The sequence below is a fragment of the Salvelinus alpinus genome, chromosome 6 (assembly GCF_045679555.1).
Source record: "Salvelinus alpinus chromosome 6, SLU_Salpinus.1, whole genome shotgun sequence".
NCBI classification, from domain to species: Eukaryota; Metazoa; Chordata; class Actinopteri; order Salmoniformes; family Salmonidae; genus Salvelinus; species Salvelinus alpinus.
In genome coordinates, this window is record NC_092091.1 from 16,819,537 (window position 1) to 16,833,289 (window position 13,753).

The window sequence follows — 13,753 nt, forward strand, 5'->3', positions numbered from 1 at the left end:
GCGCATCATTGACTGAATGATTAGCGTTATTTATTTATTATTCCCTTGTATTGTCGGTAAACATATAGCACAGAAGGAGGAGAGAGAGAGGGAGATGATAATATACAGTGGGGCAAAAAAGTATTTAGTCAGCCACCAATTATGCAAGTTCTGGCTGACTAAATACTTTTTTGCCCCACTGTATATAATGCACTGTGGTTATTAAATATATGGAGACATTGAGCCTGCCTTTTGGACAAAAACATGCAGTATTGGCCTAATTCTTCATCTACACTGATTGAAGTGGATTGAACAGTTGACATCAATAAGGGATCATAGCTTTCACTTGGATTCACCTGGTCAGTCTGTCATGGAAGAGCAGGTGTTCCTAATGTTTTGTACACTCAGTGTATATTATGCACTGTGATTATTAATTATATAGAGACATTTATGTATTCTGCCCTACCAAGCAAAAAGGCAGTTCCACAGAGCATGGAACTGAGAAAAACTGTTTTTATTTACCTTGGTTTCACAGTAACTTTATGCAGTTACTGATAACATGACCCCCATGTTCTCCAAAACACAATACAATAGAGTCAGGATACTTGTCCACATGATTAAGCATGTATTTAATGTAGCAGAAATCACATTAACACATTTTTGACCAAATGAGCAGTTACTGCCTTTTTGCTTGGTAGGGCAGTATTGTGGTTAGAAGAAAATAACAGCAGGTGTTTATGAGTGGTAAATAGAAGAGTGTCTGTTTATTATAATATGATTAAACTATATTAGTAGGCTGAATCCTCATACGTACAGGCTACTAAACCCAATAAATATAAGCAAATTTTGCAAGTGTAACAGAGTGCATTCTGTTCTGCCCAAAGCGGAGATCGAACTAGCAACCTTTGCACAACAACACACAAAACTACATTCACCCCCCTTTAACCGGACAGAGCCCAACTGTGGATGGGGGTCACAGATCCATTGTAAGGAAATTCTGTTTTGCCCTGAGCAGCAACATTCTAACATGCTGTGGGCGAGTTTACATCCACTACACAAGGGTCTCTCTCTCTCTCTCTCTCTCTCTCTCTCTCTCTCTCTCTCTCTCTCTCTCTCTCTCTCTCTCTCTCTCTCTCTCTCTCTCTCTCTCTCTCTCTCTCTCTCTCTCTCTCTCTCTCTCTCTCTCTCTCTCTCTATCTCTCTCTCTCTCTCTCTCTCTCTCTCTCTCTCTCTCTCTCTCTCACACACACTCTCTCTCTCTCTCTCTCTCACACACACACACACACACACACGTCCTTCTCAGTGTGTGAGTGACAGAGGCTTCATTTACTTTGGCCCAAGCTGCAGAATCTGATCGATTCCTGCCATCTTGGCAGATACTTATCTACATAGCCTCTTCAATCACCTCAGCTCACCAACCTCTCACCCACATAAACTACATTCTAGACATGCTTCAGTCAGTGTACTACGAGGCACCCCTTTAATTGCACAGATAGTCAAGCATCCTTGATCAGATGTTGTCATGTATCTGTGCATGGAATATGTGTTAGTAGAGCTCATCAAAGGATAAGACTTCTCACCTAAAGTTCAGGCACAATAAACATACAGTATATATTACCAATTAGATATGCATCATCAATATGCTTTCTTACTAACACAGACACACACAACTACACACAGAGAGAGAGAGGCAGACTGCCCTATACTCACGTCTTAGGCTGTGATATTCACTCTTGAACAGGGTCATACCGGGGGGGGCAGAGAGAGAGAGGGAGAGAGCGCAGAGGAATGCCTTGAAACGAGCAGAATCAGTGGACTCTCCTCTTTTAATCTCTCCTTCCCAGTGCCTCCCTGCAACCCTGACAAAGAGGAGAGGAGATTGTTCACTATGGAATCAATGACCATGCTCTAAGAACAGTACCAGCGGGATGTACCATGTCAAGCTCCACAGTGGGGTGGTGGGCTGACCCACTCTGTAACAGGCAGGGGGGTGCTATGTGGACTGGAGAGAATGCTATAGCTGTGTGGATGCTTGTACTGTATGTCACAGCCACACAGAGCACTCAGGAATTATCATTGTTTATTGTAGTAGCAAAGGAACTGGAGGAATGCAGGCTGTGCCGAGGGAGAAGAGAGAGAGGACAGATCCTTGAGCAGAGACAGGCATCACAGATGGAGGCTGTGGAAAAAACAAATGTTGTGGCTCAGAGTCAGACACAAAGAGAAGTACCAGAGTCAGGGCCACCTCGCAGGCAAAACATTTTAGTTTAATTCTGCACATTTTGGCATGTGGCAGAAAAATCTGTTTTACACCTAATTTCCTACAATTCTACCCATTTTGTCATGGGGTGGAGATATATATTTTTTACAGTTTTACTTATGCCATGTTAATAATATCTGAGTGAGAATGACTAACAAAATCAATGTGGGCCCCCTGGAGGTCAGGGCCCCTGGGTGCGTGCTTGCTCCTTGTCTCTAAATCTTAATAGTAAGTTGAGACCCGACTGAGTAGAAAATGAAAAAGAAAAAAGAACAGAAGTTGCAGTTTTAAAGAAAGTTTTCTGCAGTTCTACAATTTTTTTCATGGGGCAGAGAAAAAACGTTGCAATTTTATAACACATGTAATGCAATTTTTATTAAATACCATGGGGTGGAGATAAAAATATTCTTTAAAGTTAATTCCTTGCAATTCTACACATTTTGTCATGACTTATGCCATGTTAATATCTGAGTGAGTGTGACTAACAAAATCAAAGGGGCCCCCTAGAGGTCATGGCCCCTGGGCATGTGCCCTGCGTGACAGGTCGGTATTGGGCCATGAAAACTACAAGTTTAGATAGCTGACATGGCTAATTGTGTGAGGACAGATGCTGGGAGACGAGAAGCAAGTACAGGGAGTGAAGATTTAAAGGATAAACAGACATATAACAAAACAAGAACAGCGTCTGGACAGGAACAAAACAACAAGCCAGGGTTTCCCAAACTCGGTCCTGCAACCCCCCCTGCACGTTTAGTTTTTTGCCATAACACTACACAGCTGATTCAAATAATCCAAGCTTGATGATGAGTTGGTTATTTGAGTCAGCTGTGCAATGCTAGGACAAAAACTTTGGGAAACCCTGCCCTAAGTGACCGCATATGTCGCTTGTGTCTGGAGCCGGTACTGACTAGATTTCAAGCACCAACTCACTCACTGGATTCAATGTGCTGTAATACAAAACAAGAGAAGACATGTAGGCTACTGTGCAGTATAAGATATAAGTGACTGGGGCCAACTGGTCATCATCTTGATTGCAGTCTCCATCTCTTGATAAAGCATTCACTGAGCATTCTTCAGGTTCATCACTGACAGTCATCTAGAGAATTAAACAGCAGCTGCTAGCTAGACTGGGCTTAGAAAAGTGCCTCATCATCAACCTGTGAAAGACGAATGCAGGACAGACGGACGGGAGATTCTCTCTGAGTAAGAACAGTCTCATCTCTTCACTCACAGAGGTTTGCCCCAGAATGGTAATCTTTATTTTTCTCTCTCTGTCTCTCGCTTCCATCTCTTTCTTCATCTCTCTCTATCACCTGACTGCCCCCCCCCCCCCCCCTCTCTTTATCTCCATCTTACTAAGCCGTGTCAGCAATACTTGCTCCGAAAACACCATGCAGTCGTTTCATCTTTCATGCAGCGGAAGAACAGAGGGAATCACGCATGAGCGACATCAAAGCTCAGTCAAGTCAGAGAGACTCCCACCCTCCCTCCCCTCGCCACTGTCTCACACACACACACACACCGTTCCTTCAGACAAAAACACAGAGATTAAATCTACACATCGGTCACTCTCTATGGCACTGATGGCAGCAAAGTAGCATATTCATTAAAACATGTAAGTGAATCTAACAGAAAAAGAGCAGTGAGAATGCGTGATCCCTGTACTGTTGAATGTAAACATATTAGACATGTTATTGATTTAATACACAGAGCTGACTTGAAGAGTTCACATAGTTAACTGTGCATTGATACATTCAAATGATGAGTGTATCAAAGTGACTGCTTTATTCTCATTCGTACAGTTGAAGTCGGAAGTTTACATACACTTAGGTTGGAGTCATTAAAACTGTTATTTCAACCACTCCACAAATTTCTTGTTAACAAACTATAGTTTTGGCAAGTCGGTTAGGACATCTACTTTGTGCATGACACAAGTAATTTTTCCAACAATTGTTTACAGACAGATTATTTCAGAAATGTACATACACTAAGCTGAATGTGCCTTTAAACAGCTTGGAAAATTCCAGAAAATTATGTCATTGCTTTGGAAGCTTCTGATAGACTAATTGACATAATTTGAGTCAATTGGAGGTGTACCTGTGGATGTATTTCAAGGCCTACCTTCATACTCAGTGCCTCTTTGCTTGACATCATGGGGAAATCAAAAGAAATCAGCCAAGACCTCAGAAAAAAACATTGTAGACCTCCACAAGTCTGGTTCATCCTTGTGAGCAACTTCCAAATGCCTGAAGGTACCACGTTCATCTGTACAAACAATAGTACGCAAGTATAAACACCATGGGACCACGCAGCCGCCATACCGCTCAGGAAGGAGACACGTTCTGTCTCCTAGAGATGTACATACTTTGGGGAGAAAAGTGCAAATCAATCCCAGAACAACAGCAAAGGACCTTGTGAAGATGCTGGAGGAAACAGAAACAAAAGTATCTATATCCACAGTAAAACAAGTCCTATATCGACATAACCTGAAAGGCGATTAAGCAGGGAAGAAGCCACTGCTTCAAAACCGCCATAAAAAAGCCAGACTACGGTTTGCAACTGCACATGGGGACAAAGATCGTACTTTTTCAAGAAATGTCCTCTGGTCTGATGGAACAAAAATTTAACTGTTTGGCCATAATGTTATGTTTGGAGGAAAAAGGGGAATGCTTGCAAGCCGAGAACACCATCCCAACTGTGAAGCACAGGGGTGGCAGCATCATGCTGTGGGGGTGCTTTGCTGCAGGAGGGACTGGTGCACTTCACAAAATAGATGGCATCATGAGAAAGGAAAATGATGTGGATATATTGAAGCAACATCCAAAGACATCAGTCAGAAAGTTAAAGCTTGGTCGCAAATGGGTCTTCCAAATGGACAATGACCCCAAGCATTCTTCCAAAGTTGTGGCAAAATGGCTTAAGGACAACAAAGGCAAGGTACTGGAGTGGGCATCACAAAGCCCTGACCTCAATCCCATAGAAAATTTGTTGGCAGAACTGAAAAGCATGTGCGAGCAAGGAGGCCTACAAACCTGACTCAGTTACACCAGCTCTGTCAGGAGGAATGGGCCAAAATTCACCCAACTTATTGTGGGAAGCTTGTGGAAGGCTACCCGAAACGTTTGACCCAAGTTAAACAATTTAAAGGCAATGCTACCAAATACTAATTGAGTGTATGTAAACTTCTGACCCACTGGGAATGTGATGAAATAAATAAAAGCTGAAATAAATCATTTTCTCCACTATTATTCTGACATTTCACATTCATAAAATAAAGTGGTGATCCTAACTGACCTAAGACAGGGAATATTTTACTTGGATTAAATGTCAGGAATTGTGAAAAACTTTAAATGTATTTGACTAAGGTGTATGTAAACTTCTGACTTCAATTGTATGTACATGCCCTCAGTACCATGCCTATATACATTTAAAAACTGTTCAGTTACATACATACAGTACCAGTCAAAAGTTTGGACAGACCTACTCATTCAAGGATTGTTCTTTATTTTTACTATTTTATACATTGTAGAATAAAAGTGAAGACATAAACTATGAAATAACTATGATGTCTCACTATTATTCTACAATGTAGAAAATAGAAAGAAAAAAACCCTGGAATGAGTAGGTGTGTCCAAACGTTTGACTTGTACTGTACATACATCTCAAAGTTAAGAAACACACAACTACACTTTAGACACACACACACACTAAGATCAATGACTGCACACTGTCGAGCCAATGAGATCAACCACCAGCTAACTCCATTTTAATTAGAAAATCAATTTAATGATTACATTTTAATTAAACTCGTCCTATCTAATTAAGATATGATATTGAGTGGATTGTGGTCTCTTGAGTTTATTTATTTATCTGTGACGTTTACCCCTGTCAGCCAGTCCTTATCACTACTACTGCACATACAATGCATTCCACTGAGGATATGCTGCTATCAACTGAAAAACATAGCATCTCTGGTTTAAAACGAGGTTGAAAGTTCAAATGAATGCAAACTGGAAAACATAGTGGAGATCACCTTGTTCTCACTTTTTTGGGTGCTACGCATTTCCTCAAGGACTGCCGTGCTGAAGAAATGCCATGCAGAGACCCAATAGATTACATTTCATAGTTCGCCCCTTTAGTTTGTACTATATAGATCTACGTTTTTTTGTGATCGAATCAACATTATATCATACCCTTTTCAATGCAACAAATCAAAACAAATCTAACTTTGCAAGATTTAGTCTGTGATTTTGTTATACGCAGAACCAGAGCGAAACGGTGTACAATTCTATTGGCGGGGGTAGCAGACCAGCGCGTTTGCACATTTGTTGATATTATGTGCTAGTTAGCGAGTTATTAGCCCAGTTATAGATACGTATAGGTCAGCAATGGGGAAATAATGCTTCCTAGAAGAGCACAAAACCTGTAGGCTACATTTCAACCTGTCTTTGAAAAGCCAGTCAGTTAAAAAGCTTATTTTAATTAAAGGGGCAGTGTTGTATTTTGAGACAGGCTTCAATGTGCAAATAATGTAGGCCTGCATTGAACACCACATATAGGCTACTGAAGGCTATATCATAGAAATCAAAAGCTATTTCCATGTGAAAATGTTATGGGATTTGCTCCATTGGTATTGTTGGTAGACCTACATTATGCTTAAATATCCGCAATAGCCTTTTGGCTACTGTCTAAAACTGTAAGGGTACAGCCTTAGTATTCACTGTAAACGCGAACCGGATGTTCTTCGAAGTTTCTGATCACAAGACCTAAAATTTGCTCAGTGCCCCCAAAAGTTAGACAGAACATTGTCTACAAACTCTTTGTACAATGATTGATACAGTTTCAGAAGGAGAGACAGTCTTCAGCCAATCATCACCTGTGAGAAATGACACAACACCACAAAGCTACTTCAGTTATAGTAACACCCCCCAAATTACCACACAATATAATAGAGAACATACATCCTCATCATGGGTTTGAATGAAGAGAACCGGAAGAAACCGGTTTGTGGCTGCAAGCACTGGATCAGGATCAGTGAACTCCAGGATGGTTCTGTCATTCTCTTCCCTAATTAATACAGCCTTCAAACAGAGCTGAGCTGCTCACCATTAATAGCTTGTCAGAGGTAGTAGGCCAGGGAGCCAGCTTGCTAACACTGTGGGTGATGATAGTTCACTGGGATGGAGAGAGAGGGCTAACTCAGCTCTATGGTCCTCTCCTTTGGAGGGAATCGTTAGTTTATACATCTGACCAGCTGTATCACGCAATCTCCATATTTTTGTGTGTGTGTGTGTGAGAGAGAGAGAGAGAGAGAGAGAGAGAGAGAGAGAGAGAGAGAGAGAGAGAGAGAGAGAGAGAGAGAGAGAGAGAGAGAGAGAGAGAGAGAGAGAGAGAGAGAGAGAGAGAGAGAGAGAGTGAGCGAGTGAGGGAGTGAGGGAGTGAGGGAGTGAGAGAGAGAGAGAGAGAGAGAAGGTCTGTGTGTGTGAGAGACAGAGAAGGCCTGATAAAGGTATTGTGTGTGTAATTGGTAGTGGCTTCCTCCTCTACCCTGAAGTGAAAGTAATTAAGATACAGCGGTTTTTAGAAGAGGATTGTAACTGTAATCCCTTCCTCCAATTCTAGTTTTCCATACAATGCAGCAACCAAGAAAAAATATTGCTTGAGTTAGCCTGAAAGTTAATCCCAATGTCATTGTTCCTGTAAGGCTGTTTCCAATCATGTCCTTTTTTAATCCCCCGTTTTATGCAAGTTTACAGGTTCTCTATGCTCTGGAGAGGAGCAGCGCACGCGCACACACACACCATGCCTGTAGACTACACTACACAGATGCCTTCTCCACATCACAGACTAGAGTGTTTGAAATGAACCTCCAACCTTCCTCGAGTTGCTAAACCGGTGTACCTATGTTTGTCCTCTGCATGCCTATCTTTGTTTGCTGAAATACATACTTTTAATAAAACGTTAATCAAATACAACCACCGACTGTTTCCTCGTTGCTGTTGCTCTAATGGCAACTCAGTGTGAATGTGCATGTGCCAATTGAATCTCAACAAGGAAACAGTCAGTGGTTGTATTTGATCAAAGTTTTATTTTAAAAAAGTATGGTTTTCAGCAAACAAAAAAAGGCATGCAGAGGACAAACATAGGTACCCGGTAAGAGTTTAAGAATTTACATTTTTGAAGTATTGATGCATAGTGACTTGAAGGAGTCTGAGGTTCATTTAAAAAACTCTAGTCTGCAAACAACTCCGGAGCAGTTGAGGTACTTGGCTAGAGCTGTTGTTTGTAAAATTGTAAAATCAAAATATCATAGCAACTATTCACAATAATGTAAGCAGTCTCTAAATCATATTATGACACGGTCCTCTAATTACAAAATGCCCAAACAAGTTTTTTGTGACTACTTGAAATCTTCCAAAAACAGAGCCAAGACAGGAGAATTCAGAGCCATGGGTGTAGTGGATATGGGTGTAGTCTAGACTCTAGTCTGGAGGAATCCAAACAAAAGGAGTCACCTTGTGGACATCTAGCAAGCTGCACCTATAAACAGGGGGGAGACTTTAAGCATGAAAGAGAGAGACTACTCAGCTTGTGGTAGATTCAGGTCCTCATTTTGACTTTAAACTGGTCGTCTGTTAAGCATGGAGAAATGTGGCATCTGCTCTCGAGGCTGCAACCAGGACTCAGGGGTGGGTGTAAGATAGTAAAAATAAATCTGGGACATGCCAATTAATTAATGTTACATGGTATGGTATATATTCATTTGTGGATGTCCATCATCCATTTTGTATGATATGTTATGAATTACGATTCGTATGATGTGTTACGAATTACAATTTGTACAATATGTTACGAATTGCAATTCATACAATATGTAATGAATTTTCAAACGGTATGATATCTTACAAATTTACTGCGACATAGACTCAGTGGTAGGTGGCTAACGTTAACCAGGCTAGGGGTTAGGGGTTAAGGTTGGGGTAAAGGTTATGGTTATGGTTATAAGTTAAAGGGTTAAGGTTAGGGGAAGGGTTAGCTAACATGGTAAGTAGTTGCAAAGTAGCAAGTAGTTGCAGAGTTGCTAATTAGTTTAAATGCTAAAGTTGTCCGTGATGAGATTCGAACAATCAACCTTTGGGTTGCTAGACGCTCGCATTATACACTGAGTGTACAAAACAAGCATTTCACTACACCCGCAGTAACATATGTGAAATATGTGTATGCGACCCTTAACATTTGATTTGATTAGGAAAACCTTCCTAATATTGAGTTCCACCCCATTTTGCCCTCAGAACAGCCTCAATTCGTCTGGGAATGGACTCTACAAGGTGTCGAAAATGTTCTACAGGAATGCTACCCCATGTTGACTCCAATGCTTCCCACAGTTGTGTCAAGTTGTCTGGATGTCCTTTGGGTGGAGGACCATTCTTGATACACATGGGAAACTGTTGAGCGTGAAAAACCCAGCAGTGTTGCAGTTCTTGACACAAACCACCAGTGCGCCTGGCACCGACTACCATACCCCTTTCAAAGGCAAAATCTACACTGATTGAAGTGGATTTAACAGGTGACATCAATAACGGATCATAGCTTTCACCTGGTCAGTCTATGTCATGGAAAGAGCAGGTGTTCACCTAATACCTTTTTTGCACTATTGGTTAGAGCCTGTAAGTAAGCATTTCACTGTAAGGTCTACACCTGTTGTATTCAGCGCACGTGACAAATTATCTGATTTGATCTTAATATTTTGTGCACTCAGCGTACAGTCGCCCACCCATCCAACCCAACCAACCATCCTACTTTCATTTTTAACTTAACTAGTTAAATATAACTAAATGTAATCGAAAATGTTCTACATAGTCCCCAAAAGTAATTATTTATCATGAGAGGGCCATAAACAATAATTAGTAATGCTGCATACTCAAAGAAAGGTTACAATCTCAACTTTCTGGTAAAAAAAAATAGTTTTACATTGCTGAGCTGTAGTCACTTTTGAGGACACAAGGACAAGTACACAATACAAAAATGATGAAGATATGAAAATATTTCATATGGTTTATTTCATATTCAACAAAACTGTATGAATAAGGATTGAATTGACGTATATGCTTTCTAAATATAACATAATAAAATTATAAAACAACCTATAAGAATTCACCTTCCTTATATCTGTAAAATACATATTTGTATGTTTAGTGTTAGAAAATGTTTTGCATATTTTCTAAAGGTCTCCCTTGATCAAAACGGCTGACCCCATCGCTGTGTCTCACAGAGCTCTAGCTTGGCTTCCTGAACTCATTAGGAATTTGCCTTTCATCTCATATTAGTCCGTCTATAACAAATAGAAAGTGTTTTTTGATTAAAATCGACTAATTATTTTAGATTTATGGCTATAATTTCATCTCTGAATGTGTTACCATGATGAAACCACTTTCTCCTGCTGCACTACAATTGGAAGCATGTGCTTTCTCAGTGGCTGTGACGTAGGTTTCAGCCAGGAGTTGATGGACAGTCAGAAAAGTGAATGAAATGGTAGTAGGGACATCCCATCTTCAAGTGGTTTCAGATTTCACATTCTAAATCACATAAGCTCAGAAAAAATATTACTGTGTCTATGGGAACCAGAGTTATAGCTCAATGCAAGCCATTTCGATCTACGGTGTCCACTGATCGATTTGAGGGAAAATGACGACCGGAACTAGTACCAGAACCACGCAGGTCCCCTAAACAGGGGACTTTACATCTAAGAGGTTTTTAAAGCTGCAATATGTAACTTTTCGGGGCGATCCGACCAAATCCACATAGATGTTATAGATCTGTCATTCTCATTAAAAGCAAGTCTAAGTGGTAGATACAGTATGTTATATGTGCATATTTCTATGCTTCCCGTTCTTAAGTCACATTTTTGCGTCTTTTACTTTCGGCATTGTACACTAGCTTCAAACAGCTGAAAATATATTTCACAGCAGTTTAGATGGTACAATGTTTCTCTTGCTTGTTTTGTCACATCATCTGAAATTAGGCAAACTATTAGAATTTTTGTGATTTTTGCATACTGTACAGTGGAGGTGTCAAAATACCCATAAAACCTAGCGGTCAAACAGGGAAATTGTTCTAATAATTTTTCCAGCACTAATTTTTCCCATAGGGGATTTTAGAAACAATTAAAATAAGGGCTGTGTTTCATGTAGGCTTACCCTGGAATTATGTTTTGATAACCATGTAAATCTCTCTCGGACAAGGTGACATATCAATATATTCATCTCAAGGAGGACTCCTACCAACAGAGCCTTCGCCCTCTGAGGAAGAGACTGAGCGCCCTGCAGAACAGCAGCACTGTCACCATCAGACACACCACCAAGGCCCACAACTGTGAGAGAGATAGATACAGTGCCTGTTTAGTTTGCATTTGCACATGACTGTTTCTTCTCTTTTACAATAATATATACTATTGCACTAGCACTTTGATAATTACTGGACTTGCCAATGTCTTGTGTTATGCTTTTCTGTCTGAATGTCTCATGATTGTCTTACTGTTTGTATGTCTCTCCCGCTCCCTCCCCAGCTACCGGTCCTGAGCCTGAGAGCCTGTCCTATTGTGGAAGGCTGGTGAGGTTGTTTGGTGTGGGGCAGGAGGTGCACTTTGTTTGTAAGGCTGGTTGTGAGCTGCTGGAGCCCCAGACCAGAGTGTTACTGGCGTCTCTGAAGTGGAGCAGCCAGCAGCCCACATGCAGGGGTGAGACAGAGCCCTGAGCCTTTGCCGACCTCTGTCTGTGACTACTCTCCCTCCGTGCCTGGAAGGATAACATGGTGTTATTCTACTGTTATATTACCTTATTCAATATTCATGAGTGAGGAATCCCTTTTACTACTGTATGTAGACTGTATCTTATTGCTTTTACTTGCTCTGCTGTGTGGTGTAACCTTTTAGGTCTCTTTCTGTTCCCCAGTCTTAAACCCCCTGCCGCCCTACCCACGCCCTCCTACCTCTCTTCGTCCTCCCGCGTCACTTCATCCTCCTCCACAGCTCCTCCCACTGCACGTATGACACAGGCTTCAGCATAAGCTGCCGCGACAGCAACATCTGCACAGGTCAGTACGGACAAATCTTACCTGAAAGAAGAAAGAAGAGTCAACCAGCAAAATGGTCAAACACCACAGGCTCCTCTACTTCAAATGTGTTTCACTTTTAAGAACCAATCGGTTCTTAGATCCACACAATCTTAGAACTGTGTGTACGTCATGACACACCACCAAGGCCACCAGGGGTCTTTTCACAGTCCCGAAATCCAGAACAAATTCAAGAAAGCGTACAGTATTATATAGAGCCCTTATCGCATGGAACTTCCTTACATCTCATATTACTCAAATAAACAGCAAACCTGTTTTCAAAAAAGAGATAAAGAAACACCTCACGACACAATGCCTCTCCTCTATTTGACCTAGATAGTTTGTGTGTGTGCATTGATATGTAGGCTACGTGTACCTTTAACATTTTTTTTATGTAGTTCTGTCCTTGAGCTGTTCTTGTCTAATGATATAATGTATTATATTTCATGTTTTGTGTGGACCCCGGGAAGAGTAGCTGCTGCTTTTGCAACAGCTAATGGAGATCCTAATAAAATGCCAAATATTGGAAGAGGCCTTACAAAATACTGTATGTAAACTAAAGTACTATCTATATCAGTGACATATTGACAAACTGTGTTTCAGACATTGGCGAGTGTCAGTTGTTCCCACTGGCCCAGCCTGGGCGCCTGTGTACGCACACCTGTATCAACACCCCTGGTAGCTACCACTGTGTGAGTAGTGCAAATCTAGGATCAGTTTTGCTTTTTAGATCATAATGAATAATGTTATATGGACAGATCTTAGATCAGACCATTCTATTGGCAAACATGCAATCATTGGAAAGTAAAATTGATGACCAACGAGCAAGATTAAACTACCAAAGGACATAAAAAACTGTAATATCTTATGTTTCACCGAGTCGTGGCTGAACGATGACATGAACATCATACAGCTGGCGGGTTTTACACTGTATCGGCAGGATAGAACGGCAACCTCTGGTAAGAAAAGCGGTGGCGGTCTATGTATATTTGTAAACAACAGCTGCTGCACGATATCTAAGGAAGTCTCAAGGTTTTGCTCGCCTGAGGTAGAGTATCTCATGATAAGCTCTAGACTACACTATTTACCTAGAGAGTTTTCATCTGTATTTTTCGTAGCTGTCTACATATGACCACAGACTGATGCTGACACTAAGACCGCACTCAATGAGCTGTGTACCGCCATAAGCCATCAGGAAAACACTCATCCAGAGGCGGCACTCCTAGTGGCCAGGGACTTTAATGCAGGGAAACTTATATTTGTTTTAACAAATTTCCACCAGCATGTTAAATGTGCAACTAAAGGGGAAAAAAAACTCTAGACCACCTTTACTCCACACACAAAGCTCTCTCTCTCCCTAAATTGGGCAAATCTGACCATAATTCTATCCTCCTGATTCCTGCT

At 41.1% G+C, this 13,753-nt stretch overlaps 1 protein-coding gene and 1 pseudogene across 4 annotated transcripts in view; one reads left to right on the forward strand and one right to left on the reverse strand.

The window, feature by feature from the left end:
- LOC139578244 (RNA-binding Raly-like protein) overlaps positions 1-1,876 on the reverse strand; it is a 60,651-nt gene extending 58,775 nt beyond the window's left edge. For 2 of the 4 annotated variants that reach the window (XM_071405595.1, XM_071405594.1), the window contains exon 1: positions 1,690-1,876. Coding sequence is in view for 2 of the 4 variants with exons in the window: in XM_071405594.1 (XP_071261695.1) it covers positions 1,690-1,726 (37 nt within the window). In the remaining 2 variants the exon portion in view is untranslated. The remainder of the gene's footprint in view (positions 1-1,689) is intronic. The other 2 variants (XM_071405593.1, XM_071405592.1) reach the window with 1 other exon arrangement.
- Positions 1,877-8,880: 7,004 nt separating this feature from the next.
- LOC139577986 (fibulin-7-like) lies at positions 8,881-13,219 on the forward strand (annotated as a pseudogene).
- Positions 13,220-13,753: the final 534 nt, after the last annotated feature.